Source organism: Homarus americanus, unplaced genomic scaffold (genome assembly GCF_018991925.1).
Source record: "Homarus americanus isolate GMGI-L3 unplaced genomic scaffold, GMGI_Hamer_2.0 scaffold34003, whole genome shotgun sequence".
Taxonomy (NCBI): Eukaryota; Metazoa; Arthropoda; class Malacostraca; order Decapoda; family Nephropidae; genus Homarus; species Homarus americanus.
The window spans coordinates 13,157-25,662 of record NW_024720584.1 but is presented as its reverse complement, the minus strand read 5'-3'; the positions used below and the strand labels follow the sequence as shown (position 1 = coordinate 25,662).

Below are 12,506 nucleotides of genomic sequence, written 5' to 3'. Positions count from 1 at the left end.
CGGTAAATTCGTCTAAATTGTGTCATATACGTAAGATGCATTTATATATCTACTTAAGGTAAGGTAATAGTACTGTGTAAATCTTATGTTTTTTGGGGTATAATTATGATGTTTATTATGTTTTACTGTTGTTTTTTTAAAGGGTATCAACTGGTGTTTGTTTTAATTGTATGTAACACCGTAATATATCATGAAAAAACGAGTTTGAAATTAATGAAATAAACCAAACCTAATCTCCCAAGGATAATGGAAAGGTTTTATTTGGTTTATTATCCGGTTTATTTGGTTTATGGTTTATACCCTAGTTTATTTCCCTCACTATACCACCGGGTTTATATTCTATTTCATTAAAACAAACAAACAAACACGTGAATGAAGGTGCCATTAAAAAAAAAAACCTTAATTAGATAAGTGTTGGACTTAATATTTGTTCATTATTGTTTATACCCATAGATAAATTTGTGTCATTCGATTGATCTGTCTGTCTGTCTGTCTGTCTGAGCGTCAACTTTTCATTGGGCATTTCCTCTTATTTTACAAACCCTACTTAATTCCTCTTGTCATTTTTAAGTACTGCTGTATGACTGTATTTTAAGTATGGTGTATGTTTATGTTTTAAGTATGTATGTATGTATAGATGTATATGTGTTTGTATTTCCGCCTTACAATCTTCATTAATCTGTGTTGGCCAAGGAGATGTTCTTTTGATCCAGTGTGTGTGTGTGTTAATTTGGTGATGAAACTTTACCTGGTGTTAAGTATTGTGATGGTGTTAAGTATACTGCATGGTGTTGTGTTAAGTGTTGGGATGGTGTTACTCGTGCATGATTTGTGGCAAGTATATGGTTAGTGCTAATGTTGCATGATTTTGTGGTAAAGTAATGGGTTTTTGTTTATAATACATGATTCCTTAGTCTTCAGTGTGCTGCATGATTTCACTGTCTTAAGAAATATTTACTGCATGCATGACTCGGTGTTAAACTTTGGGTTGCTGTGTTGCTTCACGACTCTCTCTCAGGTGGCGGGCTGTCACAACTAACACGGACCATCTCTCTCTGGTTCTCATTACAGCACTCTTGGCAGGCACTCTGAGGACCTTCCAACGACACGCTTGTGATGCTACCAGCCTCACCGTACAGTGTCCCAACAACACCACCATCGACATCACCTTTGCGAGATATGGACGCCCCAGACAGGCCCCAGACGGAAGTGTCGATGATGGTGCGGCCCACGATCCCTGTCCGCCTTTATCGACACTCCCCGTCCACCAGCAGCAACACAAGACTGTCTGCGAGTATTCTCAGGAAGTAAATGTGAGTTGATACTTGTGTTTTATCAGTTATTGTCAACACCATTGTCACTGCTTGATTTTAACCCATTAAATGGCTTTTTTTCCCTCTGATAATTAATCATCATTGAAGACATTTTACTGTATTGTAGTTTATTGTATCTGTCATAAATGTAACCATATCCCATAACTTAGCTTGGATATTTATGTTAGATTTAGTTAATTCTTGTCATCTGATTTTGTGGCATTTTTCCAACATTGAGCAGTTCACTTCTTCCCGGTTTTGTTTCAAAATAAAAAGTTTTACATTTTTTTCTTTAAAGCTTGATGAGTGGAGTTGTTCTTTTTTTTTATCAGTATTGTGTACAGTGCAAAATTAAAAGTTGGTTCACTACGTTAAGATCATCTGCAAATATTTAGGTTCAGTTCAGGCCTGAGGACGTGAATCTCTGCAATAATGGTTCACTCGGTGCCTCTTACGTATGAACCCTGAACTCCGAACCCCTGAAACCCTAAACTATCAACCCCTAAAATACCAAACTACCAAATCCCAGAACCTTGAAACCCTAAACTACCAAATCCCTGAACCCTTGGACTACTGAACCCCTGAAACCCCCCAAAAATCTGGAACCCTGAACCTCTAAAACTCCAAACTACCGGACTCCTGAACCCTTGACCTACCGAAGCCTAATCCAATGAGAGAGAAAAAGAAGCAATAATTTTCGAAGTAATGAACCCAGAATATTCTCTTGACATTATTTTTTTATAAATTACTCCAATTATTGTTCAGAAATATATATTATTTTCATTCTTGTAGGTATTAATATATTTACAGTAATGAATGGCGATAGTCCGAGTTCATTACTAACTGCTTGGGAAAATAGCTTCGTTATCACCAGCAAGAGTTCAGTGGTTCATGGTTTGAGGTTGAGTGGTTCATAGTTCTTTATTATAAAATGAAAAACACTGTAATTTGCTGTAATCTTCACAAACATGGTAAATAGTGTAAATGATTTAGGAACAGATACAAGTAAAAAAGGTACAAAAAAATAGTGATGGAGCTTTGAAAATCAGAACAAGAAACAACAAAACTTTTTCAAAAATAAAATTCTAAAAAGTGAAACTACAAAGTGACACCTGGGCTCATTTTATGATTTTGATGACAAACTCATTAGATTTAAAATATGGTGTTAAATTTTGGTGGGGGCTCTGTCATAGCTCAGTTTTCAAATCACTGGCCCCTAGATTACGAAGCAAGGTTGGGTTGAATTGAAAAAATAACTCACGATCTAAAAAAAAAATGGGGTTTAACAGAAAAGTACAGTTGTTGTTGTTGATCAATTGTAGAAGAAGTATTACATATACACACTATACAATAATTAACCCACCCACATAAGCTAACACTTGTCTCTCCTGTACAGTACAAGACGTTACAGCTGGTGGTGGCAAAATGCCAACACAAGGAGCAGTGCAAGATACAGGTGGTGCCACACACCTTCAGCCACCTGGACCCCTGCCCTGACACCCGCAAGTACATCGAGGTGGCTTATAAGTGCAGGCCAAGTCAGTACTGTACACTTATTACTTTATATAAATTTTTTGTGTGGACTAAGGTATTACTTAACACTATTACAGGTACTTTATATTGATTGGTGTTTTTACTTTAATATTTTATATCTTCTTGTGTGTAGTCTAGGTCAGTACTTGTGTGTAAACCAAGTCTGTACAATATTAACATTATAGTGTACAGTGGTCCCTCGGTTAACGAGCACAATCCGTTCCAGCAGGTTGCTCGTTAACCGAAAAACTCGTTAACCGAAACCATTGTTTCAAAGGGTTTTTGGGTAATTGGTTCCAGCTCACCGAAAATTGCCTAAATTCAACAGAAAAGGTAGAAAAGTACACTTACTTTGAGGTGTGTATGTAGAAGGCTCCTGGATGATGATGATGATGATGATGATGATGATGGGAATTAGAATGGGGATGGAAGAGAAGGAAGAAGAGAAGGCATTGGGGTGGAAGAGAAGTCATCCCATAGCACCATTTCACCCATAAAATTTTAGTTCTCTTGGTGTATTTCAAGATTATTTTCTTTAAATCAACACTGCACTGCATTATATATTGTCAATATGTAAAATACATTTCAAAATGACCAATAATTTGCTTGGAAACACAGAAAAAAAGCGTTTAGTTGAAGAGTCTCAAGCAAGATGTTACCTCCACTGAAAACAGAGAGAGACTAACACCTGTCTGGTGTGTTAACAGGCTGGATGGCACGCCAGAAACTAGTTTCTTTACCTTCAATTATGTTCAATAATTGTTAAAATGACTAAAAAAGTTAATATTAAATTTTTAAAATTATTGAATAGTATAAACTTCTTGATATTTACTAAAATAGTAAGGAATTTAAGCCCTAAAACCGATTACTGTATTGGCGGACTAATACTACAGCTGGTGGACCGCCAAATGCAAGCGAAAACATGTTGAAGTCGGCTCGTAAAAAACTCGTTAATCGAGGGATTGCTCGTTAACCAAAGTTAAGAATCTTATGGAAGGTAAATCGTTAACCGAAATCTCGTTAACCGAGGCGCTCGTTAACCGAGGGACCACTGTACGTGTACAGTGGTGTTTGCATAAATAAATACAACTCCGTGCGAGATGTGTCTGGCCTCGGGAAAATTTTCCAGTGGAGAGTAGAAAATTCCACAGCTCCAATCACTCCTGTATCATATAGATTTAACAAAACTTTTAAATAAACTATTCAAGATTTTTTTTGGTGGGGTATAACAATGGTGTGTCTCACTTAATTAGAACTGATTTTATTGACTCCAGTATCAACATTTCTTGCCTTTTTTATATATAAAAGAAAGGACTCCCCATCATTATATCATGTTGAAATATTTTGTTTGAGGATTTCTTATTGGAATCGTCTCATAGAGAATTTATTCAGGTTCATTATAATATCAAATTTGTCACCTCTTTTAAAATACTTTCTATAATCATAAGAATATAAGGAAAAAAAAAAAAATTAACAACTTCTGGTGGTAGCGGTGGTCTCATAAATTACTGTTAATACTTGTACCCTTCATATACAATATTGTACTATATATATATATATATATATATATATATATATATATATATATATATATATATATATATATATATATATATATATATATATATATATATATATATATATATATATATATATATATATATATATATATATATATATATATATATATATATATATATACGTATATATATATATATATATATATAGTGTATATATATATATATCATAGGTAAAAAAGCCGTTTTTTTCTAAAAACCAGTTTTTGTGATATAGCTCGAATGCGACGCTCAGCAATGCTACCTAGGTATGTTAATTCCTAGCCAATTCTCCAGGCCAACATACAGGCAATTAAAACATCTAATAATTACTTAATAAGTAATATTTGGAGGACACGTCGCTACCTGGCATTTAATTGCTATTTTAAAAGTTCTTCCCTCATCCACCCTCTGGGAGGAAATGTAGCTAGTGTGGCTGCACCCTTAGTCCCAAATTCTTATTCAAGTCCAGCATGAACAAACATGAATAAAATTAATTATCAATCACTTCAGACATTTGTATGGTCCAACCCATTTCCTTAAATAGCTTATTACGCTAATTTATGGGATGTGGGGGTAATTGACTGGTCATGCCGACGTTATGAAGTAAATGGCAGAAAAGAGGTTGAGAACCCTTGCCTTAACACTTCAATAATTCTACCTACAGTCAGGGGGAAAAATTTGGTTCCTCCCCAAATGGAGCATCAACTCCAAATATGATGAAATGGAACCACACCAGACGAGTTAGGGTCTGCAACTGTACCTTCGTCTTTTTGCAACATCTCTTGCCATACAAGCAGCTCAAACTTAAATTCCTTTACTTATCAACTAAATATTCATTCATTCTCAAGTGCAAGTTATTGTACCGTAGTTCTCATCATAATTAGTTCCCACAATTTTTCTTAAGATCTTCTTTACTCCACTCATCACTCTTTTTCAATTATGGTATATATATATATATATATATATATATATATATATATATATATATATATATATATATATATATATATATATATATATATATATATATATATATATATATATATATATATATATCATAGGTAAAAAATAACATCATCAAGAATGCATCTTCTTATATGCAATTGTATCATTCATATCTCTAACACAATTAGAGCAGATGTTGTGAATAAAAGTTTATACACTTTTTTGCTAGCGATCTCGCGCCTCAAAAATACCTAAGCTTCCATCTTTATTCAAGACATCTTCTGGCCATGAGACCCACTAATCCCCCACCCAACAGTGGGTGACCTCACATTGAGTCAGGCCAAGTCAATTACATGAGATCCATTAATCCCTCACAGCTCCATGGGTGTGGGAAATACCAGTCATCGCTGTAACACCTCTAAAGCAGTGTTAAGACGTAAAAAGTTATTTCAGTTACATATACTGAACTGTACAGTCAGTAAATGTGAAAGTGTCATATGTACACTATTGTACTGTACATAACAGAGTGGATGGTGTATGCTAGTGTGCAGAGGGTGTATGTACAGTATACAGTGTGTGTACCATCCCTCCTTCATGGAGGGAGAGTGACAGTTGGCACCAGCTGTTACAGTAGATGGTACAGGACAAAGGCAGGCCATCCTGTATCATCATATCACCATTTGGCCTGCCTGTCTCACAAGCTCAAGACGACAGCATCTGCTGGTGAGTACAGTATAGTGTATACAGTACTGTAGTATACAAGTGATATCCCACAAGCCAGAAAAATTGGTGCAGATCTCTTCCAGGAATGAGAGATTTCCGGGTATTGAGACAAATTTCTCATCCCCAGAAAAATTCCACATCCCTGGAATTTTTCTAGGTACTGGGATAAGTTTTCAGAATCTAAACTATGTATCTCGCACAGACAGACACAGAGCTGCATTTATTTTTGCAAACACCACTGTACACATACAATATATTGTAAATAAACAAAATAATGTATATTGTACTGTTCTACTTCTGTACTGTACAATACTGTACCGGTACTCACCAGTAGATGTTGTCGTCTTGAGCTTGTGATGCAGGCAGGCCAAATAGTGATTTGTTTAAACAGGATGACCTACCTTTGTCCTGTACCATCTACTGTGGCAGGTGTTACCAACTGTCACTCTCTCTCCATGAAGAAGGGATTGTACACACACTGTATACTGTACTGTACAGGCACAGTCCCCTTCACTAGTGCATTTACAGTGGCTTGTCATTTAACATTCCACAAATCATTACATTGAGATATTTGTTTTAATATTGGTTTACTTTGATTTCATAATATGTTTACTCTTGCGAGTTTCCTTCTGTTGAATGTAAACAAACACAGGGCTGCCACGCTGCACAAAACCTTACGAGTCCCTGTAAATGCACTAGTGAAGGGCGTATTCTTTTAGGTGATCTTTGGTGTTTGTACAGTATCTCTATACGTACTGTAATTAAATTTTATTTTAAATCCAACACTCACATTTACTGAAGGAGCAAATGGTGAGAGTTGTACTACTGTATATTTTTTTACTTTTTATTTAGCCCATAATCCACTTTACAGAGACATTCATCAACAAGGTGGTGTGTGAGGATGGGGAACTCACTCTCGCTTGTGAAAAAAACTCAAGATTGGCAATATACAGCGTCTTGTTTGGTCGCAGTCTCTCTGGGTCATTTGCCTGTCCACAACCAAGTGGCATCCCTGAGGAAGGTCAGTAGAACATTCTCTTGTTATCTTGCCAACCACTGAAAGGTCACCCAAGACTAACTAACCCCCTGGTCACCTCACACACCCAAGACTAACCTCCTGGTCACCTCACACACCCAAGACTAACCTCCTGGTCACCTCACATACCCAAGACTAACCTCCTGATCACCTCACACACCCAAGACTAACCTCCTGGTCACCTCACACACCCAAGACTAACCTCCTGGTCACCTCACACACCCCAAGACAACCTCCTGGTCACCCTTTCACACACCCAAGACTAACCTCCCATCACCTCGCACACTAAGACTAACCTGGTCACCTCACACCTTCTGGTCACCTCACACACCCAAGACTAACCTCCTGGTCACCACACACCCAAGACCAGCCTCCTGGTCACCCCACACACCTCTGGTCACCCCCACACCCAAGACTAACCTCCTGGTCACCCCACACACCTCCTGGTCACCTCACACACCCAAGACTAACCTCCTGATCACCTCACACACCCAAGACTAACCTCCTGGTCACCTCACACACCCAAGACTAACCTCCTGGTCACCTCACACACCCAAGACTAACCTCCTGATCACCTCACACACCCAAGACTAACCTCCTGGTCACCTCACACACCCAAGACTAACCTCCTGGTCACCTCACACACCCAAGACTAGCCTCCTGATCACCTCACACACCCAAGACTAACCTCCTGATCACCTCACACACCCAAGACTAGCCTCCTGGTCACCTCACACACCCAAGACTAACCTGGCCACCCTCATTACACCCAAGACTAGCCTGGCTGCCTCACACACCCAAGACTAACTCCTGGTCACCCCACACCCAAGACTAACCTCCTGGTCACCTCACACACCCAAGACTAACCTCCTGGTCACCTCACACACCCAAGACTAACCTCCTGGTCACCTCACACACCCAAGACTAGCCTCCTGGTCACCTCACACACCCAAGACTAACCTCCTGGTCACCTCACACACCCAAGACTAACCTCCTGGTCACCTCACACACCCAAGACTAACCTCCTGGTCACCTCACACACACTTCTGGTCACCTCACACACCCAGACTAACCTCCTGGTCCTCACACACCCAAGACTAGCCTCCTGGTCACCTCCACACACCTTCTGGTCACCTCACACACCCAAGACTAACCTCCTGGTCACCTCACACACCTTCTGGTCACCTCACACACCCAAAACAACCTCCTGGTCACCTCACACCCAAGACTAACCTCCTGGTCACCTCACACACCCAAGACTAACCTCCTGGTCACTCACACACCCAAGACTAACCTCCTGGTCACCTCACACACCCAAGACTAACCTCCTGGTCACCTCACACCCAAGACTAACCTCCTGGTCACCTCCACACACCCAAGACTAACCTCCTGGTCACCTCACACCCCAGACTAACCTCCTGGTCACCTCACACACCAGATAACCTCTGGTCTCACACACCCAAGACTAACCTCCTGGTCACCTCACACAAGACTAACCTCCTGGTCCCTCACACACCCAAGACTAACCTCCTGGTCCTCACACACCCAAGACTAACCTCCTGATCACCTCACACACCCAAGACTAACCCTCCTGGTCACCTCACACACCCAAGACTAGCCTCCTGGTCACCTCACACACCCAAGACTAGCCTCCTGGTCACCTCACACACCCAAGACTAACCTCCTGGTCACCTCACACACCCAAGACTAACCTCCTGGTCACCCCACACCCAAGACTAACCTCCTGGTCACCTCACACCCAGACTAACCTCCTGGTCACCTCACACCCCAAGACTAACCTCCTGGTCACCTTACACACCCAAGACCTCTTCACGTCCTTACACCCAAGACTAACCTCCTGGTCACCTCACACACCCAAGACTAACCTCCTGGTCCTCCACACACCCAAGACTAACCTCCTGGTCACCTCACACCCAAGACTAACCCCTGGTCACCTCACACACCCAAGACTAGCCTCTGGTCACCTCACACACACCAAGACTAACCTCCTGGTCACCTCTCACACACCCAAGACTAACCCTGGTCACCTCACACCCAAGACCAACCTCCTGGTCACCTCACACACCCAAGACTAACCTCCTGGTCACCTCACACACCCAAGACTAACCTCCTGGTCACCTACACCCAAGACTAACCCTGGTCACCTCACACCCAAGACTAGCCTCCGTGCCTCACACCCAAGACTAACCTCTGGTCACCTCACACCCAAGACTAACCTCCTGGTCACCTCACACACAGACTAACCTCCTGGTCACCCCTCACACACCCAAGACTAACCTCCTGGTCACCCTCACACACCCAAGACTAACCCTGGTCACCTCACACCCAAGACTAGCCTCCTGGTCACCTCCACAAGACTCCTCTGGTCACCTCACACACACCCAAGACTAACCTCCTGGTCACCTCACACCCCAAGACTAGCCTCTGGTCACCTCACACCCAAGACTAACCTCCTGGTCACCTCACACACCCAAGACTAACCTCCTGGTCACCTCACACACCCAAGACTAACCTCCTGGTCACCTCACACACCCAAGACTAACCTCTGGTCACCTCACACACGCCAAGACTAACCTCCTGGTCACCTCACACACCAAGACTAGCCTCCTGGTCACCTCACACACCCAAGACTAACCTCCTGGTCACCTCACACACCCAAGACTAACTCCTGGTTACCTCACACACCCAAGACTAGCCTCCTGGTCACCTCCACACACCCAAGACTAACCTCCTGGTCACCTCACACACCCAAGACTAACCCCTGTGGTCACCTCACACACCCAAGACTAGCCTCCTGGTCACCTCACACACCCAAGACTAACCTCCTGGTCACCTCACACACCCACAAGACTAACCTCCTGGTCACCTCACACCCAAGACTAGCCTCCTGGTCACCTCACACCCAAGATAGCCTCCTGGTCACCTCACACACCCAAGACTAACCCCCTGGTCACCTCACACACCCAAGACTAGCCTCCTGGTCACCTCACACACCCAAGACTAACCCCTCGTACCTCCACACACCCAAGACTAGCCTCCTGGTCCTCCACCCAAAGACTAACCTCCTGGTCTCACACCCAAGACTAACCTCCTGGTCACCTCACACCCAAGACTAACCTCCTGGTCACCTCCACACCCAAGACTAGCCTCCTGGTCCCTCACACACCCAAGACTAACCCCTGGTCACCTCACACACACCAAGACACTCCCAGTCCTCACACCCAAGACTAACCTCCTGGTCACCTCACACCCCAAGACTAGCCTCCTGGTCACCTCACACACCCAAGACTAACCTCCTGGTCACCTCACACCAAGACTAACCTCTGGTCACCTCACACACCCAAGACCCTCCTGGTCACCTCACACACCCAAGACTAACCTCCTGGTCACCTCACACACCCAAGACTAACCTCCTGGTCACCTCACACACCAAGACTAACCTCCTGGTCACCTCACACACCCAAGACTAACCTCCTGGTCACCTCACACACCCAAGACTAACCTCCTGGTCACCTCACACACCCAAGACTAACCTCCTGGTCCTCACACCCAAAGACTAACCTCCTGGTCACCTCACACACCCAAGACTAGCCTCCTGGTCACCTCACACACCCAAGACTAACCTCCTGGTCTCACACCCAAGACTAACCTCCTGGTCACCTCACACACACCCAAGACTAACCTCCTGGTCACCTCACACCCAAGATAACCTCCTGGTCACCTCAGCACCCAAGACTAACCTCCTGGTCACCTCACACCCAAGACTAACCTCCTGGTCACCTCCACACCCAAGACTAACCTCTGGTCACCTCACACAGACTACTCGGTCACCTCAGACTAACCTCCTGGTCACCTCACACCCAAGACTAACCTCCTGGTCACCTCACACCCAAGACTAACCTCCTGGTCACCTCACACACCCAAGACTAACCTCCTGGTGCCTCACACACCCAAGACTAACCTCCTGGTCACCTCACACAAGACTAACCTCCTGGTCACCTCACACACCCAAGACTAACCTCCTGGTCACCTCACACACCCAAGACTAACCTCCTGGTCACCTCACACACCCAAGACTAGCCTCCTGGTCACCTCACACACCCAAGACTAACCTCCTGGTCACCTCACACACCCAAGACTAACCTCCTGGTCACCTCACACACCCAAGACTAACCTCCTGGTCACCTCACACACCCAAGACTAACCCTTTGGTAAATAAAAATAGATTTAAGAGCTAGTTTTATTTTAATTACATGACAAACTTTTACTGCAGTAATTTGCCTATACAGAATTTGTAAATTATGATCACTAATTTGGGATATAGCCCATAAATTTGACTTACGGAAATGGGGTTAAATGTCAAAATTTTCAACACGAAAATTGCAGTATACTGTAGAAGAAAAAATCACAGAAATTACAATTTATTTGGTGTTCATTTCTTGGTGTTTGTTACCACCAAGCATGGATACCCTAGCTCAGTGTTGTTATCACCCAGCATGTACGCTTGATATCTTGACCCCAGCTCTTGGATTTAACACTCATGTACAGTGGCTAAAACAACTACAGTATCTGTACAGGTGGGGGGTCGATAAGCTCTGAAATTTTACGTGTGACTAGTGACAGCCCTCCTATACCAAAATTTATCATCCATGGTCTGATATTGTTTCCCACAAAGTATGCACAGATGGTTGTTTTAGTTACTGTACATATCTTATTCAAGACTGTCCAGTGTATTACCCTTATTCAAGATGAGTGGAAAGAGGCCATCAGGTAAAAGTGGAAGCAGTATTGATAAAAAGAGCCCATAAAGAAATTATGTTGGATATAAAACAAACCTCATGCAGATCAACATCATTTGTGATGAGTTAAGTTCAAGTGTTTTTGTGTACAGTAATATTTTTATTTATTCCTCGCATTTACCGGTACAGAATATTATATGGGCACAACCTTGCCCATACAGCAATATCCAATACATAACAAATAATGTAAATACTGTAAATAAAGTGATGCTAAATAATACAGAATAATAAAAATAATATAAAAGACAGGATTTTAATTAAATTTGTTTTAGATAAATATATATTGGGATCCCATTTGTAAGTGAGGGTGATTGTAATTCGGTCAGTCGTAACTCGGGGACTGCCTGCTACAAGTAATCTGTTCAACTTCACAATTAGAGATAAATTTCATATTGTCTTATCCTACACTTTGTGGGATGACATAAGATGACCCATCAATGATCAATTATTTGTTTATGAATATCTAAATGCAAATATACTAACAGTAGTACACAGAGATAGGAAATTGACAACCAATTCACCAGCTGATCAAATATGTGTCAAACATGCATCAATAATATACCATGGCACTTAGCAC

The 12,506-nt window shown here is 42.1% G+C and overlaps 1 protein-coding gene across 4 annotated transcripts in view; it reads left to right on the top strand.

Annotated features, from left to right (window-relative positions):
- LOC121860661 (protein eva-1 homolog C-like) overlaps nt 1-12,506 on the top strand; it is a 53,114-nt gene that overhangs the window by 32,136 nt on the left and 8,472 nt on the right. For all 4 annotated transcript variants that reach the window (XM_042357926.1, XM_042357925.1, XM_042357924.1 and 1 more), the window contains exons 3-5: nt 1,072-1,313; nt 2,710-2,851; nt 6,945-7,094. In XM_042357926.1, the coding sequence (XP_042213860.1) occupies nt 1,072-1,313; nt 2,710-2,851; nt 6,945-7,094 (534 nt within the window). The remainder of the gene's footprint in view (nt 1-1,071; nt 1,314-2,709; nt 2,852-6,944; nt 7,095-12,506) is intronic.